At 39.5% G+C, this 23,010-nt stretch overlaps 1 protein-coding gene across 16 annotated transcripts in view; it reads right to left on the reverse strand.

Annotated features, from left to right (window-relative positions):
* gphnb (gephyrin b) overlaps positions 1 to 23,010 on the reverse strand; it is a 114,538-nt gene that overhangs the window by 32,692 nt on the left and 58,836 nt on the right. For all 16 annotated transcript variants that reach the window (XM_083562255.1, XM_083562254.1, XM_083562253.1 and 13 more), the window contains 5 exons: positions 22,206 to 22,298; positions 16,300 to 16,394; positions 15,902 to 15,968; positions 9,991 to 10,266; positions 8,757 to 8,891 (listed from right to left, as the gene is read on the reverse strand). In XM_083562255.1, coding sequence (XP_083418381.1) covers positions 8,757 to 8,891; positions 9,991 to 10,266; positions 15,902 to 15,968; positions 16,300 to 16,394; positions 22,206 to 22,298 — 666 coding nt within the window. The remainder of the gene's footprint in view (positions 1 to 8,756; positions 8,892 to 9,990; positions 10,267 to 15,901; positions 15,969 to 16,299; positions 16,395 to 22,205; positions 22,299 to 23,010) is intronic.

Consider the following 23,010-nt stretch of genomic DNA (forward strand, 5'->3'; position numbering starts at 1 on the left):
AATAATTTGCCAAAATCTTTCAAAAAACATCTTAAAACAAATCTGCAAAGAAGAAAACCTTGCTGACACAGTCACCTGAAATACAGCTGGAGTTCATTATTAGAATTAGAAGCATCGTTAGAATTGGACTCGTGGTGAAGTCAACTTTTTTTTATCCTGGCGATAAGCACCGTCAGCAAGTTAAAGGAAAAATCCATATAAGAAAAAGCATCTTATACCCACTCTATAATATGCTGGTGAATCTTTTATAGTTTGGGCTGTTATGTAGCCAGAGGGCAGGAGAATCTTGTGATGATTCATAAATGTATAAATTTAGCAACATGTACCACAATATTTTAACCAAAACCTGCCTGTAATTAAACTTTAGGTAGGACCCCCCTCCCCCCCAATCCTTATGGGTGTATGTAAAAACATTAAAAAAGAAAATGTGATGAGAACACAAAATCAGTTCTTTATAAAGGCCATTTTGAGCCCTACTAAATCCTGTTGCCTGAACTGAAGATGCAAACAAACAAACACATGGTACTTGGTATTAGGTATGACACACACACACACACACACACACACACACACACACACACACACACACACACACACACACACACACAAATCTGTATTACTCAAATGGGGTCTAACAAATGTAAACTATTTAATTACAATTTTTCATTTATTTAATTGTATTTAATCAATTTAATTTGTGTCAACCTAATTGATTACTCAATTCATTCAATATAATCAAAAAGTGTATTGCATCAATTTGATTGATTCTTTTTTCTTTTTATAAAAAATTATACAATATAATTGTATATATTGTTTAATCAAGCGGGCATTTTATTTAAATTGTTTAAAAAAAACTTTGATGTTCACAAATGTTAAAAATAATAAACGGCATTAATAAAAACTACAATTTTATGTTTGGCATTTCTTTCCCCCTAACTGTACTGAAATGAAACCGGCTTGTGACGAACCGTGAATTTTGTGTACCCTCACACCCCTAGAAACTACTGATTGAGAATGATTAATTGTTAATGTAGTTTCATAGAAAATAAATACAATTGCAGTACTTGCCATGATACTTCTTTATTACTCTATTAATGGGCAAGTATATTATTTTATAGCATTCTGTGCTTTAAAAACCTGTCTTCTGGTCTATCTGAATATTCTGGTCTTAGGTTAGCATGGACTGCCTTAAGAGCTTTATTCTCAGTCAGTACCTTAACACCACAGTTACATCAATACTCACACTGGGGAACGTTATTTAATTGCTGTTTTTAGACTCAGTTTATGCATATGATTAAGTTTTGTGCTTCCTTTACAGATTATGCAGTTTACCTACTGAACATGTAATTCACACCTCTGAGGTTGCCAGATTTTTCTTGAGTAGAGGTATTCAGGATGAATTTTTCACTAGCATCTAGCCATCTCTCAAGCACTAGCATTTAACCCCCAAAAACTTGGGAATTAAAACTGAGGTGAATCTAAGAAGCAGATTATGTTTTCTTTCATGTCAAATATAATGCAGTGTCAGGAAAAAAATAACAAGAGGGTGTATAATACATAAAAAAAATCAAACAAATACTATGACATGCTAATCAGAATATGCCAGGCAATTACATTTAATTTAGTATTGGTATTACAGCATGAATATTTAGTGGTAGTAATGGTTAAATCTAATAAATCCAAAACATTGTAAATAAAAAAGTATTTTCAATCAAACCTTCATTTTAAGAAAAAAGTGTATATTAAATTAATTTAGCAAATTATGACTCATTTTTGGGGAAAGCAAACATTGGCAGTAATGTATAAAATAAATCCAAAGCTTGGAAGGAATTAATATTTATAACCCTCACAAAAATCCAAATTTTCAAGCAGAACACTCCTTATTATGTCCATCAAAAAGAAACACTAGAGGCATTTAGATTCATAGACTAAATAATGGTACTAGGCTATCAATACCAACTTAAAGCCCGAACGTTAGTGATACAGAGAGTGTAAAACACCTGGATTAAAGAAGGCTAATCTGGAGCAAAAGGCTGACGGCTATGTCTGACCTACAAGCAAAAATGACTCACGCATAATAATAACATCAGTCTCATTACAGATGTTGCTGTTATAGATTTTACACTCATATCCAATTATTGTACAGGTCACAGTATGGACTAATACAACAATTATAATTGTTGAATTATCCAATAATTCTGTGCAGAAGTCCTAAATAGTTGTTACAAAGTACAGCTAAAAAGATGGATATATGGAAAATAATATTTTTATTTAATTTTTTATTTTTTTTATTTATATATAAATCTGCATTAAAGTTCATAAAAAACAACAACATGGAAACAGACATAGAAAATATACATTCCATTCCTTGACTTTCGTTTAAAGATTTTCTGACCATTCGAAACCCATTAACCAGAAATGAACCATAAATTAGTAGGATGTTTGTCACCCGGATCGGTAACAAATGCTTCAGAGCTTTAACACCACGAACACACTGACTGTGGAGCTGTCTCAAGCAATCACACACAAGCTGTTCAGCTGGAACCATCTCAAAAATTTGCTATCTTCTTCCACTAAAATGAAACACTGATCACTCATTTACTGCACCAAATGTCACTCCTAGATATTTGAAACAGCTCAGGCCACACTCACATTACATTGAAAGTCTCAAAGAAATTGCTGCAGAGATTTTCTCTGGAAATGCTTATCAAACTTCAGCAACTCATAGCTTAATGATACAGGAGCAAAACATTGCAATGGGCCAAAACTTGAGCATGTGAAAAATGACTATAGCAGAACTACTGCTCAGACTGTGTACAGGACTCTTGCGTGTAGTTTATTGCAGAAAGCTGATTGGTTTGTTACAAAAAAAGAGCATGAAACAGGATATTAAAAATGAACAGAGAACTGTGTTTTTTTGGTTCAAGCTCTGGCAATAGTTAAAAGATTGGATGGATTTGTACTTCTTTGTGCTCTGTCTGGAGTTAAACATTAAGTATAATTTTCAAGTTGAGGATTACTTTAGAGACACTGAACAAAAAAAAGCAACAAATAATACAAAAGATTCAGCTAGGGTTCCTTCTGGAAGAATGCGTAAGGACATGAATCTGGGAAAATCACATATAGAGAGAAAAAGAATGAGGAAAAAATAGAAATGCTATAATCTGCCTTTACATAACACCCCATCCACCCTCTGCAGAAACCAAGTGGCAGCATGACATGCCTGCGCATACACACACGCACTCACGCGTGCGCACAGAAAATAGCATACAGGCATGCACACGTATAGAAGGAAAAGACAACTGATATATTGCAGATTTTAATAAAAGAAAAAAACACCAAACACACACACACAAAAACAACCCCAGTGCGGGGAAAACTAATGAACTTACCATCTTCTACACACGCAGAATGAGCTCAGTCACACACATACACTCGGTGTTTTGGACAATCTGATAGAGTATGCAAGAGGAGGAGAAAGCTGAGGGAGGAGAGAGGAGGAGAGTAGGAGCACAAGAATGGATAAAGATTGGACAGAGGCAGAGAAAGAGGGAGGAGGGAAGAGAGAGAGGGAGTCCCACTCCCTCTTTCATTAATCTTCATTCATTCTTGTGCTTCCATCTATTTCTCCCTCTTACTCCGTCACACTCCATCCAGGCGAGTGAGCAAATAAATGATAGTAAGAAATACAATGCAGTTAGAGAGTGGAAGGGAAAGAAAGGGAGAGGTGGAATGTACATTAAAACAATAAGAGCGAACACACACACACACGCACACACACACACACACACACACACTGCTTACTCAACCACACAGCTCACTGAGAAAGTACACATTAGAGTTGTGACTGCATGCCTGCTAGCACTTCATACACACACACACACAGACACACACACACACACACACACACACACACACACACACACACACACACACACACACACACACACACACACACACACACACACACTCATCTCTGTGCACTGCCAAGACAAAATCTGAATACTGGCATAGTTTTAGGACTGTGGAGATGGATAAAAAGAGGGATGGAATGATGGACTAAGAATAGACATAAAAATAGATGGCTGGACAGATGATTGAGTAGACAAAAGTATAAATGGAGGGGTGGCTTGAAGAATTAATGCCTGGAAAGGTGGATATTTGGCTAGATAGATGGGTAAATAGATGTATTCTTAGATAAACCAAATATGGATAGAAGAACAGAACCTTATACATTTGCTAATCCGCCGTTCATCAAAAAATGCACAGTCTGTAAAAAACAGTTACAGGTAGGTAAGAATACATCTTGTGATTCTTGTGGATGAAGAAAGTGTGGAATATAGACTTTCTCTGCTCTTCACAAAACAGCTTTTTTTTTTAATTAAAATTTGTGTAGATTAATGGTCATATGAGAATTTAATGTAAAGTCGGCCATGGATTTACAAAAACATTTTCTATAAGACAGACTACATCAGTTTCATAGTGTCCTCTGTTTTACCAAAAACATACTGTAACAGACATTGGTAAGAAAACTAATTCAACAAATAGAAAAATTACAATAAACAGTGACACCAAGACAGTTTCTCTTTATAAAGTCAGAGTCTCTCTTTCTCTCACTCTGTGTGTGTGTGTGTGTGTGTGTGTGTGTGTGTGTGTGTGTGTGTATATATTCTCTGCACTGAAGTTAAGGATTCCTTTTCTATTAATGATAGAGCACTGTAAAGGAAAAACTACACACACACAAACACACACACACACACACACACACACACACACACACACACACACACACACACACACACACACACACACACCCTACAGACAGTCTGTTTCTCTCGCTCTTTCTGTATAATGTATATCAAACACTATCTGTACAAAATTAAACACCTGACCATCACACTCAAATGCGATTCTTCCTGTTGCCACAAATTTGTAATCACACAACTGTACAAGATGACACACAGAGCAATGATCTTCACTCAATAAAATTGATTGTATCTCAATACCTCTGGGACAAACTTAAAAAATGTCAGTACACCAGACCTCCCCACCCAGTCTTCACCTGACCTCATTAATACATGTGTGTGTGTGTGTGTGTGTGTGTGTGTGTGTGTGTGTGTGTGTGTGTGTGTGTGTGTGATAGTCAGGTGTACACAAACATTTGGCCTATTAGTGTAAAACCAAAATTGTGGCGTTGCAATTCAGACAGCAGACAAATCCACAGATCGATTTGGGATATGTTACGTGAAAAATACACATAAAAGGTGAAGTTTGTGTAAAACAGAGTCATGGATCGGGTTACACAATATTCCTTAGTTTTAAGCCCATTATCTTGCTGGATTTCCAGCACCGCTGTCTAACCGTTTGATATAACCGCAATATGTCATGCTGAGGTTATTTCTGGATTGTAATTACACTGAAGCACAATGATGCTGTTTAAGGTCAATAGTAAATACAGAAATATGACACTGTAAATGAAAAGGTACATATGAAGGGCACAAGCAGATAAAACATCCAAAATAAGAGACATTGCTTATCCTGTTAATGGGAGTATGATGCATTACATTACACACTGCACTGTTCACCTTTTGAACAAAGAAAAAAAAATGTCATTAATTTTTGTGCAGTCATGTTTCTTAAAAAAAAAAAGAAAATCAAGATTTAAAGTGCAATTGGCTTATGATTTTAGACTTTTAGATAAACATTGCTTATTTCTTTTATTCATTATCATTCTATGTAATTATTCAATTAAAATCATACACATTTTCACTAAGTACTTCAATGTTTCAGAAATCCTGGTGATTTGACTCACATCAAATTATTTTATTTAAGGATGAAGCATTTTCCTTTTGAATATTTTTTTTACAAGCCAGGTTTTTTAAACACAGCGACAAAAATAAGGAAAAAGAATGATTCTTTCAGCAATTTAAACATAAAACAAAAACCCAAACTGTTTCTTCCAGTATGGGGTGTAAGAAATATATCTGCAGCAATATGGCTATAGAGAAGATGTGAGAGATAGGAATTGATTGTGTGAAAAATGAATAGATAGAAAAATATCATGAGAGAAAGAAGAAGGCACATTCGTATCTACAGACATATTTCTACTGCAGAAACCTGTCTACTGAACTTTTAGTATATGGCAGGGATAAAATGCATGATACAATTGAATAATGAAACACAATGTTTTAAACTTATACAACAGAAAAAAACACTTATTATAAATATAGTTTTTTTAATGTGTAGCCATAGACGTACTATCAACTTGTCCTTTTTTATATTTAAAATATATTTAGAACTCACCATTTTTTTTTTATAATATATTTACAGTGTGTCTGATAATATGACTAGTCCTAAAATGGATCATTAGAAGTTATTAGTTATTTATAGTTTTGGTATATTCATATATATGCATATATGCCTATACATTTACACTCATATTTATGTATATTTACAATATTACATTTCTTACAGTTGAACCAAGCCACTATTTAGAAGTCATAATGATCATTCATAATGGACAATAAATGGACAATAAATGTAACTTTAAAGAAATAATACTATGTATAATAGTTAACTCTTTAATGCTTTCACTATTTTTATGCAGATTTTAGAATTTGTTTCTGTTCAATTCAGGATTTAAATGTAGATTTAATTACATAAAAAAACTACTAATATTTAAAAAAAAAGAAATAAATAACCATCATTCAGGCTTAAGTCGCTAAAATGTCACTGCAATTTTGCTGAATGCTGAAATAGGAATGTCATGCAGCTCTGCATGACTCTTCCTGGCAACCCACGCTACATCAGTCCTCGCAGACATAACACACAGGTTGGTAACTGCTCCGTGAAAACACACACAATCTTATATCTGTGCTCTGTAATAGACTGTACTCGTGACAAAATCCACATGTCCAACTCTAAAATGTAAAACAATGCTGAAATACACAAGCAGGTCATAAACAGTGTTTTTTAATATTGGACTTAATCACACTTATGCATAGGATGATTACAATAGAACTGTGTCATTATATAGTCTTCATGACAGATATGATGTAGATTCTCTAACAAACAAGTAAGCTTAAAGGTGTTAATTAACATTAACCTTTCCCCGTTGCCCCTGGTATATTTGTAGCTATTCTTCCTTTTATGAAATCCTTTCAATCATTTGACAGAAGCTTTTACCCAAAGCAAATAATAGGCAGATGAAGGTTAATGGCTTTGCTCAGAGATGAAACAGTGCTCCCAAGTGGCACAACATAAAAATGTTTCCCGTTTATTTGGGGATTTGGAAATAGAATCCTGATGATCAATCAAATGTCTGTGCCCAAAGTCAAAGAGAGCAAATCTGAACATGCTCATATGGTGCTAGGAAAGGTATACTCTTTCTCCCCTGTCAATTACAGCAACACTGGCCAATCATTGTAGTCTCTGAGCTTGTGTATGTGAAAGAGGGCAGACTTTTTCTGAGTGGTCTTTAAACAGCGACTCACACAGATGTGGTTGTCTGGCTTCACGTGCCTTGGAGGAAACACGTGTTCCTTATGCCTTGAACCTTCACCCTCCCCAGCTGGTAGCTGTCATATGCTGGCAGAGGGCTGGCTTGTTGGCGACCAACAAATTAGGAAGAAAATGGTGACAGGAAATAAATGCAAAAAAATGTGTGGCAGCTTGGCAGTGCCATGATTCGCCATTCTGCTAATGATGACTTTTAGATGCAGCGGCCTTATTCTGGGATTTTTTGACACTACCAGAACTTTGTCCTAAGCTGTCTGTGGTCATGGGACTGATGAGCACGTCATATTACATTTAAGACCGCTGTCCTTACTCACTACCAAATAATTCAACAGCAAAAATTGGATAGAAAACCGTATATAGAGTAAAAAGAGCTAAAGATGTAGTGCTTGTCACAGAAGTATTTCAAATATACAGTAATTCACAAATAAGATTATAATTTTTTGTGTATATTATATTTTAAGCATTAACGCCTGTGGTGCTGTTTTTTATTTTGCAGGCACTCTTATTATATACTCAAACATAGGTGCAAAATGAAATAACTCTTTAACACACGTTGCTTTTAAAAGTCTGCTATTTTCAGCATATACAAAACAATACATAAAACATGCCTAAGGTTTTTTTTTTGGCAAAAAATACAAGAAATATCACTTCTGCACCCCCTATTGGTGTAATGTACAGTTTAGAGTTTCCTCAAAAAGCTAAAATTCTTTGAATTCCTTGTCTGCAATAATGCCTACAATTTGCACATAGACCCCCTCCTCAAGTTTAGAAACAGTCAATAATGTGACTCAATAGGTTTTTATTCACTGTTTAATATTAAATTCATATGTGTACTATATTTCTTAAGTTGCAGTAGTGTGTATTATTATCTCACCACCTCCATATTATGTTGTTCACACTTAATTATACATTATTATTATAATGCACAATATCTTTATTTGCTTTCATATCATTTCTACACCCTTGACATCTTTATGTAAATTGTCAAAATTTACTGTTTTGTATCCAGTAAAATGTGGAGAAAAGTCTGAACTGCTCTCAACCTTGGTTGCTCTTATATACATATATACACACAATTTCATGAAGTAAAGTGTGTAAGCCGGGTGTGTGAGCAGGGTGTGTGAGCAGTTGCTAGTAGCTGCAAAGCAGACAGCAAGTGGACAGGATGTGATGAGAACAGAAAGCAGAAAGCGAGTGTGGACAGGAATTGGCAAGTAAATGTCAGTCATAGCTCTTACCTTGGGTGTTGGGCAGGAGGCAGTAGAGAGGCGAGAAGTGGCTTGAGCTCGAGGAGATTCAGATGGCGTGGTGCTAAGAGATGCCGTATCTCGAGGGAGGACCTGAACACCTCGTGAGATGATAGAGTCTGGAATCTAACACACATGTACACACAGAGTTTTATTTATTAATTTATTTTTATATATTTGCATATTAATTAACTTTCTATTCATCTCATTATCTCATTTATGCAAACTATAAAACCCAAATGGAAAAAAAATTTTTATAAAAAAAAATCAATTGAAAACATACTGATATATATATGTATATGTATATGATGACATTGAAAAAAAGTCTCTATACATTCACGACCAACAATATACACCCTTCTCAATATCGAGAACATGTGTTCATTAGATCGGAACCGGCAGAGAATTATGGTAATATATTATCTTCGCAAGTGCATTTTACGCAAGTTTTAGCTTGCTTGTTGTAATTTTACATTAGTCAACAGTTGCTAGAAAACTAAGCAATCAAGTTTGACTTCTTGTTTTCAGTATGTCTTGTCTAAGTTTCCAAAAAACAATTACGATGTCCAACACACTCACACAAGTATTTTAAACTAGAAACAATACTGAACGGAGGTGGGCTGAATTTTTATTGGCTGAGCATACCTGTCAATCTGTGGAAGGCGTGACAGTAAAATGAGGACGTGGATGGTGTCTGTTCACAGCGACAGTGGCATAGACATACACGCACACACAAATGAAAAAATAACACACATGCAGTAATACATAATGAGGATGAATTAATTTCATGAGATGGTTCAAGCAAGTGGGGTCATATAAAGCAAGGAACAGAGGTCAAAGAATTTTATAAAAAAAAAAATTGTTTGGTATGAATGGTAATAACTAGATACGATAAATATTAATTAAAAAATGGTTTAAATTATGCCAGTTACACAACACACTACTAATAAAAAGTTGTACATTTCTTAATCTGATGTTTGGCTGCCTAAAACAAGTGCAAATAATGAAATTTCTTTGCTAAATATGATTATTTTATATCTTAGTGCTATATACTATTATTAATAATTGAGCATGTTAATACAGTGTAAAATAAAAGATTCAGAAAGAAAGAAACTGAGTATTTCTCACATGAGTGAAGAAATGAATTAAATGGTAGATATGATCATATTAGTTAGATGGTTCTGATGATATGAACAATATTATTGATTTAACTATGCCCATATACCTTGGCAGCGATAGATGCGGCAGTGATGTGGGAGGAGGAGCTGTCCTCAGCCGAGGCCACACCGCTGTCCTTCTTCTCCTCCTCTTCCTCCTCACACTGCACTCCTTTGTCTTCAGTCTGGCGGTGGGCGGGGCTCGAGGAAGGAGGCGGGGACAGTGGGGGCGGGGGTGAGGGCAGATCCTCCAACTCATTAGCTGCTTCTTTCACCTTGACCACAGCCTCACGCAGCAGGTCTATGGCGTGAGGAAGAGCAGGAAGGATGAACTGAAAACACTCCTGTAGGGGAAAGTGTAGGAGAAAGAAATATTGAAGATTAGAACACCCAGTAAGATTAGAGAAAAGGAAAAGGAATAGTAGAAAAGGGGAAGTAAAAGATTGACGTGTGGTTTCCCAACATTTCTGGCTGGCCATGCTAAATTACGCAGCTCGAACTTCCCGAATCGGAAATGTCTCTAAGTTACGTATGTAACCCTAGTTCCCCGAGGGAACGAGACGCTGCGTCGCAATGCTTTGGGAACGCCTCGTGTTGTCCACGCTTTGAAACACGTGTGAAATCCGGCCAATAGGCAAGTCGTGATGTCATCGGCGGGCGACATCGCGCAAACCAGGAGCAACAAAATGGCTGAGCGATGGTAGCAACATTAGCTTCTGACAAAGAGAAGGTAAGCGCCACAGGGATGCAGGAAGTGTGGCTCAGGAACGCAGCATCTCGTTCCCTCGGGGAACTAGGGTTACATACATAACCTAGAGACATTTCCAATTTGGGAAGTTCGAGCTGCGTCGTAACGCTTTGGGAACGAGAGTCCAATCGCGCCACACTGACCAGACCCTGCCTAGTGTGTGAGAGCTTCACAACCAGTATGTAGGACAGAGGAGCCCGGTGTGGCTCTAAGGTCGAGGTCGTAAAACCTGACAAAGGTCAGCGGGGTGGACCAGCCCGCAGCGTCGCAGATGTTCTGAAGTGGGACTCAAGCAGACCAGGCCGTAGAGGCCGCAACACTCCAAATGGAGCAAGCCTTGACTCCGAACAAAGCGGGGAGACAAGAGGACTCGTAAGATGATGAGATCGTATCCACAATCCACCTACTGAGAGTCTGCTTATTTGCAGGAAAACTTTTCCTGTAAGGGCCATAGCAGAGAAACAGTTGCACCGATTGACTCATCCTGTGGAGATAAGTGTCCAGTTTTTGGGTTTTGCTTCTCCTGGTCAGGGGCAAGGAAGGGAGGAGGGCAGAATGCCTGCAGCACAACAGGTCGTAAGGGAGCCGTAGGCACCTTAGTTACGTACCCAGGTTTTGGGTAGAGGAAATCACTGGTCATGCCAGGGGCAAACTCCAGGAGAGACAGGGCCACGTAAGGAGCTCCCTCTTCAGGGAGGAAATTGTCAGAAGGAAAGCGGTCTTTATAGACAGGTACCTAAGGTACACTTTAGCCAAGGGCTCGAAGGGGGGCTCAGATAGAGCTGCCAAGACAATGGCCAAGTCCCACACAGGCACTCTGGGTCGCATCCCCAGCCTCAGCCTCCGGGAGGAAACGTGTCACAAGAGGGTGTCTACCCAGCGACTGCCCTGCAGGTGGGGTAATGTAAGCCACAATAGCAGACACGTAAACCTTCAGGGTTGAAGGAGCCTACCGTGTGGCAAACTCCAGAACTGAACCAACCAAGCAGTTAACTGGGTCCAACTGGTGGTGCTTACACCATGTGGTGAACAGATAACACCTAGCGGCATACAACCTCCTCCTTTATGCAGGTGAGAACGACATCTCTATGCTGGGCCGCCTGAAGCTCTGATCGAGCTAATATCAACCAGTCATCGATATAGTTCAGAATGTGAATGCCCCAAAACCGCAGCGGGGTCAGCGCCGCATTCATGCACTTTGTGAAGGTGCAGGGTGAGAGTGCTAGGCCAAAGAGGAGGACCCAGTATTAGTAAGCTTCGCCCCCAAAAGCAAACCTCAGGAACCTCCTGTGTGTGGTAAGGATAACTATAGGATAGAAAAATGCATCTTTTAGATCTATCGTGACAAACCAGTCCTTAGACTTGATCTGAGACACAACCTCTTTGAAAGTGTGCATCCTGAACCTGAGACGCACGAGTGAATGGTTCAAGGAGCGCAGATCTAGGATCGGACACAACCCGCCAACCTTCTTCGGAACAACGAAATATGGGGTGTAGAAGCCTGACTCTCTGACTGAGGGGAAAACCACCTCGATAGCCCCTTTCCTCAGGAGAGCGTGCATATCCTGTTCCAGGACCAGAGCCTGTTTGGGTCCCACCACGGTGAGACACATCATGTTGAACTGGGGAGGAGAAGACACGAACTGAATCGAATAGCCCCTCTCTATAGTACGCAGAGACATGTCTGCCAGCTTTCCCCACACCACCAGAAAGTCTCTTAAGGGAGTCTCTGACCCTTCCAAAGTGGCTGGAGCATTGCCCTGCAGCCGTTATAGCCTCCTAAAAGGCGGCGGCTCTCCTCCATCTGCAGCGACCTTCAGGGCGAAAGTGGAGGGAGACACCCACTGGAGGGAAACTGCGCCGTGAAGCACATCTTGTGGAAGGGCTTACAGTCTGGCCTCCTGTGCCCAAATGGCTGGAAGAGTGCCCTGCAGCCGTCGGTGCCTCCTGAAAGGTGGCGGGTCTCCTCCATCCGCAGCGACCTTCGGGGCTGAAGTGGAGGGAGACACCCACTGGAGGGAGGCCATGCCCTGAAGCACATCTTGTGTTTAGAGCTAATGGCCTGGCCTCCTGGTGGTGCTGCGGAGGGACGGGTTCATGTAAGCCGTCAGGACTTACACACCACGGCCCGTTTGTTCGAGGAGAGGACGAGCCCTTAAGTCGCCCAGCTCCTTCTTGGGCCTAGAGCAATCTCTTTCTGGGCTTAGCAGTGCCTGGACGTACCCATTGTGTGAAGGCAAAACACAGCCTGACAAAATCTTACTCACAAAGCGCTTACCTAAACAAGCAGAAGCTAATGTTGCTACCATCGCTTAGCCATTTTATAGCTCTTGGTTTGCATGACGTCGCCGGCCGATGACGTCACGACTTGCCTATTGGCCAGATTTCACACATGATTTAGAGTGTGGACAACGCAAGTCGTTCCCAAAGCGTTGCGACGCAGCTCGAACTTCCAGAATGGGGAACTAAAGAATCTTTGATTAGTAGCTGTTATTAGCAGAATTTTTGCTTTATTTTCTTTCATCAATAAAACAATTTATTTTAATGCAGTTTAATAAATCTACACCGTCAGGTACAAAACATAAAAAAAACCCTGAAATCTTACACATAAACTGCATCCATACTGATGGAACCTATGAATAACGTATAATAAGAAATCAAGAGCAGCTAGAGTTAATTCTCTCATTGATCAGGAACTTGCCTAAATCGTTTTTGTTTCCCACCCAAATGCTATGTAGCATATATAATTTATCGATTAACTATGGATTTTGTGCTCATCGAGGAAAATGAGACTTGACATTTATCAGCCCTACTTCACTGTTCTGTTGATCAAGTAGCTAACTAAATTATGAGCTGCTTCAATGAAATAGTAGCAACACTACCATCTCATTGCTGGTATACCACCAGGCTGTTGAGTGACTCACTCCGAATGGACAAAAGGCTTTGATTAAATTAGTGCCAGCTGTAATTTCATTGACAGTTTTATATTAATGCACTTGTTTCGTACAAAATAATTATTCATTTCTATAAGGGGTATCAGGTATGTCCAAGAATTAACGGGTTTTCTGCCATTAAGGACAGAGGAATTTGTGCTCCCTGGTTTCTCTACAACATGACAAACTTATTTTGTCTTATTAACTTAAAAAACTATAACTGCTACTCATATAGTGTAATATTAAAAAACATTTAATGCAACTATAAACGGTTAAACATACATAATTTATTAATGGTCATCCCACAGCATTAAATGTAATGTAATTATAAATGGTTAAAAAGTGTGTAATTCATAAATAAATGAAAAAAAAAAACATTTGAATCTATAGAAAATTGATGTGCTATATTAGTTATCAAAGACATGAAGTTTTAGAATAGAGACCCGAGGCTATATTTTGGCACAATAATCTCTTGTATGGCAAGTTTATATGTTATCTTACAATGTTGTATATGTATGTGTGTTATTTGCCAACTTCATGTATGAACGAGAGAGAGGGAGAGAGATATAATGGTTGAGTCGGGAGTCAAAGCTGCCATCCTCAGCTGGGTATAGCATGGAAAAGCTCAGCTTCAGAGAGAATCAGAGAGATCAGAGGGGGTAAAAGCTCAGATCTGTGGGTCAAACGCCCCACACAGAGCTTATTTCTTCAACACTTAATGACACATCACACACAATGAGAAATTAAACACATCAGAACAAATCCGTAGCTGCTATGTCTATTTTATATTTTCCATATAAAGTTGGGGATTGTCCACTCTTAATTCCCAGCAGCAAACCTGCTACAATCTTCCTGTGGAGGGCGACAGTGAGCAGGGAGTTTTGTGTGGGTTGGTTTCATGCTTGAATTCTCAGCCACATTATATGCAGAATACTGAATATTGAATTCTAACTGCTTGTACAGATGAGCTTTATACTAAATTCTGCTTGGCTAGGATATTCTGATACATAATACTGATTGGTGGTGCAGGACAATGTTATATTAAATATTGATTGGCTGTACAGGACATTACTATACTGCATACCAATTGGTTCAGTAGGATCATACAGACAGGGACAGTGCAGGACAGTGCTATGTTGAATACTGATTGGTTGTAAAGAACAATACCGAATACTGATTGGTCGTGCAGTTTGAACACGCCATGTGAGTTAAAGATCTGATTGCCTGCTCCAACCCACATGAGAAAACGCCTGCCTTTAAGGCACTTTTTCCTGTATCGTACTGCGCACCCTATTTTTCACATTTTTTTACTCTGTTCACTTAATGTGAACATAAGGCACAATATGTACTACAATAGTAAATTTCAGGGTTCAGGTTTAAACAAGGACCTTAAACCTTTTTTTGTTTTCGGTTGCTATATTATGGTTATTAACACTGATCCATAAGCCTGGTTTACTAAAAAAGCTAAAACATGCAAAGAAATATCTGTGCCTGTACTGTGAGCATTAAAAGGTCATCTTTTCCTGGTGTGGGATAATAGTGTACAGAACACCAGGTAGTTGTGTAGGACAATGCTATACAGAATACTGACTGGTTGTGCAGGAGAGTAATATATTGAATACTGATTAGTTGTTGTAGAACGTTGCTGTACTGAATACTGATTGGTTGTGTGAAGTAGCAGAATGCTGAATAATAATTAGTTGTGTAGAACAACTTAGCTGTAAATGATCTTGCCTAGACTCATACATTTAAAACAAACAAACAAACAAACAAACAAACATGCAAGTGATTCTGTTTCCTGTGTGTATTGTTGACAAACAGGAAACTCAGACAAATTCCCACACAGCATGCCAGAATGTTCCAGAAGAGAAGATCCTGCATTCCTAGACAATCAGGGTGCAGAATGAAGTCAGTGAAATCAATAACATGGAAAAGCCATTAAGTCCTGCCAAACCTGATCTCTCACACTCCATTGGGTTTCATCCCATGTAGGGTCTAAAAAAAAGTCAGAGTGTATAGTCCTTACACTTGTAACTTTAATTGCTCCAGGGACTGAAGGTAATATGGCAGCAGATGGGTGGAGGTACTGTAACCGATTCATGAAGAAAAAAAGATTATATTAATGATGAAACTTGATCTGTAAGCTGAAACAGACGGGGAAGAAGATGGCAAGAAAAAAAAAAAGAGAGAGCTAGAGAAAAGAAAGGACAGTTGAGATGATTGAGAAGCAGAGGAAGCCCAACTTCCACATTCTCTCACACACAGACATTCACACTTACACACAAACACACCCCTTACCTGTGATCCTTTCTTACTCCCAGGAAGGTTGATGATAAGTGTTTTTCCACGGATGCCACACACCGGTCTGCAAAAAACAAGATTTGAAAGTAAAAATGCCACTTTATGAAATTACAGACTACACAATTCTAATTATCCAACAAAACACACAAACATTTGCATGTCCATGTTCTGCTCTGAAATTATGCATCTCTATGGACCTGGTTATGAGATACAACACACCTGTACGCAGTTACTTAAGAGATACTACACCAATACACCTTAAGGAAGCACATCTAGGAAATACAAGTATTGTACATCTGGTCCTGAAGACATGTACTGTACACGCATGGACAATGGATACCACAAACTTGAACTTGGAAGTAGAAAGAAGCACTGGTTTTATGTTTAATACTCACCTGGAGAGCATTCCAAGTGGAGTCACATTCAGAGACCCCATTAACATCGCCAAGGACATTCCTGGAGCCTCTCGCTCTATCACCTCTTTAGTGGCCTGGTGAGATGAAGAAAGACAGAATCATAATTCTGTAAAATATAACTATTATTATTATTATGTGGCTTGTGTTACTAACAACCATACTGTAGCTGTTAGCATATTTTTTGCTGAAATTAGACAACCATAAAGAAAGATACTATTTATCACCAACAATGTACTTTTTAGTGAGGAAAAATCTATTTAGCTTTGCTAATAAATCTGTTTGAAATAGTTTTTAATCAGTCGAAAAACACAACAGTGGCATGACAGAAAGCCTGAAGGAGGTTCTCTATTAAGCTACACTTTTTAGAGTCAGACATGTCCGAGAGCATGGTGGAGGACATGTTGAGCTCTTCTGAAAATCTATAAAACACCACAGAAGTGTCCAAATATACAAAATATACTCTAGCAGGTATAGCATACATACAATGCATTTAGCTTTTTTTGTAGCATACTATTTTGCGACCCAACTACATTAGCATGCTATATTAATTCTTCTTCTTCTTTCGGCTGCTCCCATTAGGGGTCGCCACAGCGGATCATCCGTCTCCATACCACCCTGTCCTCTATATCTGCCTCTTTTACACCAACTACCTGCATGTCTTCCCTCACCACATCCATGAACCTCCTCCTTGGCCTTCCTCTTTTCCTCCTACCTGGTGGCTCCATCTTCAGCATTTTTCTACCAATATAATTCATCCTTCTCTGCACATGTCCAAACCATCTCAATCTCGCCTCCCTCACCTTGTCACCAAAACATCCTACATGTGCTGTCCCTCTAATAAACTCATTTCTAATCTTGTCCATCCTCGTCACTCCCAACGAAAACCTCAACATCTTCAGCTCTGCTACCTCCAGCTCCACCTCCTGTTTTTTACTCAATGCCACTGTCTCTAATCCATACAACATCGCAGGTCTCACCACAGTCCTATAAACTTTCCCTTTCATTCTTGCAGATACTCTTCTATCACAAATCACTCCTGTCACTCTTCTCCACCCACTCCACCCTGCCTGCACTCTTTTCTTTACTTCCCTAACACACTCTCCATTACTTTGCACTGTTGACCTCAGGTACCTGAACTCCTCCACCTTCTCCACCTCTTCTGTCCTTCTCTATACTTCTCCATCAACATCCTCAAAGCAAATAAGGCATCTGTGGTGCTCTTCCTCGGCATGAAACCATACTGTTGCTCACAGATGGTCACCTCTTCTCTCAGCCTGGCTTCCACTACTCTTTCCCATAACTTCATGGTGTGACTGATCAACTTAATTCCCCTGTAGTTACTGCAGGTCTGCACATCTCCCTTATGCTTAAAGATCGGTACCAGCACACTCCTTCTCCATTCCTCAGGCATCCTCTCCCCTTCCAGAATCCTGTTAAACAATCTGGTTAAAAACTCCACTGCCATCTCTCCTAAACATCTCCACGCTTCTACCGGTATGTCATCTGGTCCAACCGACTTTCCATTCTTCATCCTCTTAATCGCTGCTCTCACTTCCTCCTTACTAATCCTATCTACATCCTGCTTCACCAACTCCACATCCTCCAACCTTCTCTCTCTCTGATTTTCCTCATTCATCAGCTGCTCAAAATACTCCCTCCATCTTCTCAACACACTCTCCTCACTAGTCAACACATTTCCCTCTCCATCCTTTATTGCTCTAACTTGCAGTACATCCTTCCCAGCTCGGTCCCTCTGCTTGGCCAATCGGTATAAATCCTTTTCTCCTTCCTTAGTGTCCAACCTCTTATACAGTTCCTCATATGCCTTTTCCTTGGCTTTCGCCACATCCCTTTTAACCTGCTGCCGCATCTCCTTGTACTCCTGCCTACTCTTCTCATCACTCTGTCGATCCCACTTCTGTTTTGCCAATCTCTTTCCCCTAATGCTCTCCTGCACTTCCTCATTCCACCACCACGTCTCCTTGTCTTGCTTTCTATTTCCCGATGTCACACCAAGTACTTTTCTAGCTGCCTCCCTCATCACTCCTGCAGTAGTTGCCCAATCATCCGGCACCTCTTCACCACCACCAAGCCCCTGTCTGACCTCTTCCCTGAACCTCACACTACACTCTTCCTCCTTCAGTTTCCACCATCTTATTCTTTTTTCAAACCTTACTTTCCTCCTCTTCTTCTTCGCCTCCAAAACCATTATACAGACCACCATCCGATGCTGTCTAGCTACACTGTCCCCCGCCAACACCTTACAGTCTCCAATCTCCTTCAGGTTGCATCTCCTACACAGAAGATAATCCACCTGTGTGCACCTTCCTCCACTCTTATACGTCATCCTATGATCTTCTTCTTAAAATACGTGTTCACCACTGCCATTTCCATCCTTTTAGCAAAATCTACCACCATCTGCCCTTCCACATTCCTCTCCTTAAAACCATACCTACCCATCACCTCCTCATCACCTCTGTTCCCTTCACCTACATGCCCATTAAAGTCTGCCCCAATCACCAATCGTTTTTTCCTAGGTACACCATCTACCACTTCATCTAATTCACTCCAGAATCTTTCTTTCTCCTCCATCTCACAGCCAACTTGTGGAGCATAGGCACTGATGACATTTATCATCATCCCTTCAACTTCCACCTTCACGATCATCACCCTATCAGAAACTCTCTTCACCTCCACTACACTCTTACTGTACGCTTCCTTCAGAATCACCCCTACACCATTTCTCTTCCCATCCACACCATGATAAAACAGTTTAAACCCACCTCCAATGTTCCTGGCCTTACTCCCTTTCCACTTGGTCTCCTGAACACACAACACATCTACCTTTCTCCTCTCCATCATATCAGCTATCTCTCTCCCTTTACCCGTCATAGTACCAACATTTAAAGTACCAACCCGAACCTCCACTCTCCTACACTGCTCCTTTTCCTGCCGTCTCTGTAGACGCCTTCCTCCTCTCCTTCTCCTCCTTCGGCCAACAGTAGCCCAATTTCCACCGGTACCCTGTCGGCTAACGATACCTGTGGCGGTCGTTGTTAACCCGGGCCTCGACCGATCCGGTATGAAATTCTCATTTGTGATCCGCATATTTGATTTGGCACATGTTTTACGCTGGATGCCCTTCCTAACGCAACCCTCCTCATTTACCCGGGCTTGGGACCGGCACTAAGAGTACACTGGCTTGTGCCCCCCTAATGGCTGGGTTAGCATGCTATATTAATTAAACATTAGTAAACCAAAAAACAGTTAAACAATAAAACAGCCTAAATAAATTAACACAAAAGTCACCGTTTCTTGCTCAGGTTGTAGGTCTGCTTTAAAGTAAGGTCTGCTTTATAGAAAACAAGCCTTAATCAATCTATTAGAAATTCATTTTGACCTGACTCTCCTTTCAATCACCATTGGAAATGTAAGAAACAGAAATGAAATCTTCACAGAATCACAGTGCATTAAACAATATACATGAAAACACTGCAAAACTTCTTGTTGTGTTTAGTGAATCTTATGTACTTTGTATAAAAATCCTGTAGCTCTGCCATGTAACATAGTCATTTTAAATTCCAAAATGATAACAATATATATCAGTTTGCAGAAAAAACACTTGTATAAAATTCTGACGTAACTGCATAAGGGTGCTAATTCTAGTTCAAAATAATTTACAGCCCAAAATATAGCTAACTAATATTTAGTCAGACTTTTTGGGGTTTGTTACATTCCAGAAATAACAGGGAGAAAATAGCTGGACACAAACTTGAGACACCTGAAATGGGTTCCATTGAGCGGCATTTTATAATAATGACTTTGATTTGCAGATTGTATTTTCTTTTGATGAATTTTATGAATGAAATTAAGAATAACATATCCAATGACAGGTTAATGTTTTAAAAATGAAAAAAAAAAAAAATGTGTCTACCTCTTACTGTGCCTGAAACTTTTGGGTTAGTTTCAAGCGTAGCTTGTGTGATTGTAAGTTGTATTTGAGGTAGAAATTTTGCTGAAATCTGGAAATCATGCTTCGGCAAGAAGCTGTGGGAGTCCAGTCCCAAAGCACACACCTAGTCTGAAGAATTTTTAGCAAAATTATACTCATAAAATTAAGGACAAAAGAAAAGAACAGAAAACAAAGGAAAAACAAAAACACATACTAAAAAAACCCACAGCATACCTTAAATAATATTGGTATCTGTATTTATATTAATTCAGGATGCATTGGCTACTAAGTCCCAATATTGGGGAATGCACATTGTTGAGGCTTCTGTTTAGTTGGAAAAGAGGCCTAAATTCACTCAAAGCACTTTATGGCACCTGGCATGAGCGTTACAGGGTGTTAGTGATGAGAGCACACAAGTGGCGACTTCTTGATGAGCTGAAGTCACAGAGATGTTAAAGATGTCCGCAAAGAAATCAGTTGGCTAGTGGGCACACTTTTAGCACATACGCAAGGATATTATTAGGGCCAGAGTTATATGTTGGTTCCCCTTCAACATGGTTGTACTTATGTCTGTTGTAGTGACAGTCAACATCTGTAACTGAGGAGATCCTTTCCTGCTACTTTTACCATTTTGTTAAATCTCTCAGAGGGATCTGTAATTGGTGCACACAGGGCGATTCTTCCTTTTGTAATCAGTGATAGCTTGAATTTCATGACATGCATTATGAGTCATTGAAACAATGTTATATTCTCTGTGTAGGAGGATTTGGCTCTCTTGATGCTATGGGTTCGGTTGGTCATTGCTGCCCTGGGTGCCTTCCTGTCACCCGGCTAACACACACAATCCAATATTAACATTTAGATATCTAGTCAACTTCCAGGCAGGAGCTGTGTGCTGTGCTCCCATGTTACACCAAAGACTCATGGGGTCAACACTTTAACCCTAAGCTGCTTGTAACATGCCTAACTTTAGGCATGTGCTACCTATTATCTGTATTTTCTCCTTCTCTAACAGACCTCCTGAAGGTTGTGGTTGTGAGCTGATGAGCTGATCTGAAGTGCGGAGTGTAAGATACATGTTCATGTATCAGTAGCAGAAAGTAGGCTTAGCACTCTGTAGAGTATGTTTTTTGTCCGTGAGCTGAATGACACTTTAAAGAAAGGAAGCATGAGGGAACAAATCAAAGGGGAAGTAATGAGGAAGGCAGTGAGCTCAGGAGAGAGAGGCGAAGAGTGAAAGACAAAGATTGAGGTGAAGAGAAGATGGTGGAAGGTAAGAAGAATACATAAAAACATCCTCAATTAATAACTTAGCAGTCCATCGCAGGGCGTCACAGTTACACAACTTTTAGAAGAATTCTAGTGCAGCAAAATCCACCTACCAGCATGCATTTTTTTGGATAGTAAAAGGAAATGGGAGAACCTGGAGGAAACCCAATAGGCAGTATGTGGATCAAACCTGGCAACCTACTGTGGCGATTTTGACAAAACTTTGACAACCTTTTTTTTTTTGCCTAAATCCACAAATAAAGCAGCATGACCATGCTATGCATACATTGTTAAACAACAAACAAATACAAAAAAGCAAACCAAAAATTTAAAGTAACTATGGTTTAATTTATCCTCCATCCAATCATCCAGAGAAATAGTTGCATTTAACATGATACTGCAAATGTGGTTAGATAAAGTACAGAATGTCTAAAATGTTTGGCTAAATATGGCAGAATTCATCTACAGGACATGTTCCATTATGGTTTAAATAATAAAGGTGCACTGCCTCCAGTAATGCACCTATCAAAAACCAGTGCACTCCAAAGCCACTTAATTGTGTTTCATTCTAGGTGTTAGATGTTATCTTCCTGCTACATTCAATATACTGTACTATTTGTAAGCAACAGGATTTTGTTTGGAATGTTTAAGATTAAGATCTTACCTCTGGAGTGACATCACGAGGGGCAAAGCCAGTGCCTCCAGTGGTCAGGATGAGGTTAAGCTCTTTCTCATCGCACCAGTCCACAAGTGTTTCCTGAGGAAAGTAAAAATCCCATCAGCCCCAGAAAAAACACATTACACATTTTTTTTCTAGAATACAACCCACTCATGCACAGTAAAACTTTAATGATTTAAATGGCAATGTGAGACATACTATGTGGGGCTCATCATTTACATGGTGTTAGCAAAAAGATAAGAAAACATTCATACATACATACATACATTGGTATACATACATACATACATATGTATGTATGTATATCAATGTATGTACAGTGGAACCAACTTATCTCGACCTCGGTTAACTCGCCAACCCTATTAAGTCGACGTTTTTGAAGTGGAACCGCTAAATTCTTGCTTTGTCTTAGCATATTTTAATTGGTTATGTCGATTCATTTATGTCGCCGAACCCTAATATCTCGAGCACAAGGGGGGCAAATTTGCCACTTAACGTCGGTTATGTCAGGAATCCCCCTGCCACGCCCCCTTCGGCGGCGGCATTTCCCGAAGCACCCTGCTTCTTCTCCCGTGCGGGCGAGCTCGTCGCAGTCATGCTGATCACACACAACTGACTCTCATTCACTTACTCATCCCATCTCCTAGTTAAGCCCCTCACCTCCACACACTCGCGGTCCGTTATTGTTTGTGCATGATCGTATGTGTTCGTTAATGGAGGTCTGTGTAATCGCGTATACGTATCCCGCTACGTACCCTTCTTCTCGGACTCGCATTCTCTCAACGGCTGC

Source organism: Silurus aristotelis, assembly GCF_946808225.1.
Source record: "Silurus aristotelis genome assembly, chromosome: 15".
Classification (NCBI taxonomy): Eukaryota; Metazoa; Chordata; class Actinopteri; order Siluriformes; family Siluridae; genus Silurus; species Silurus aristotelis.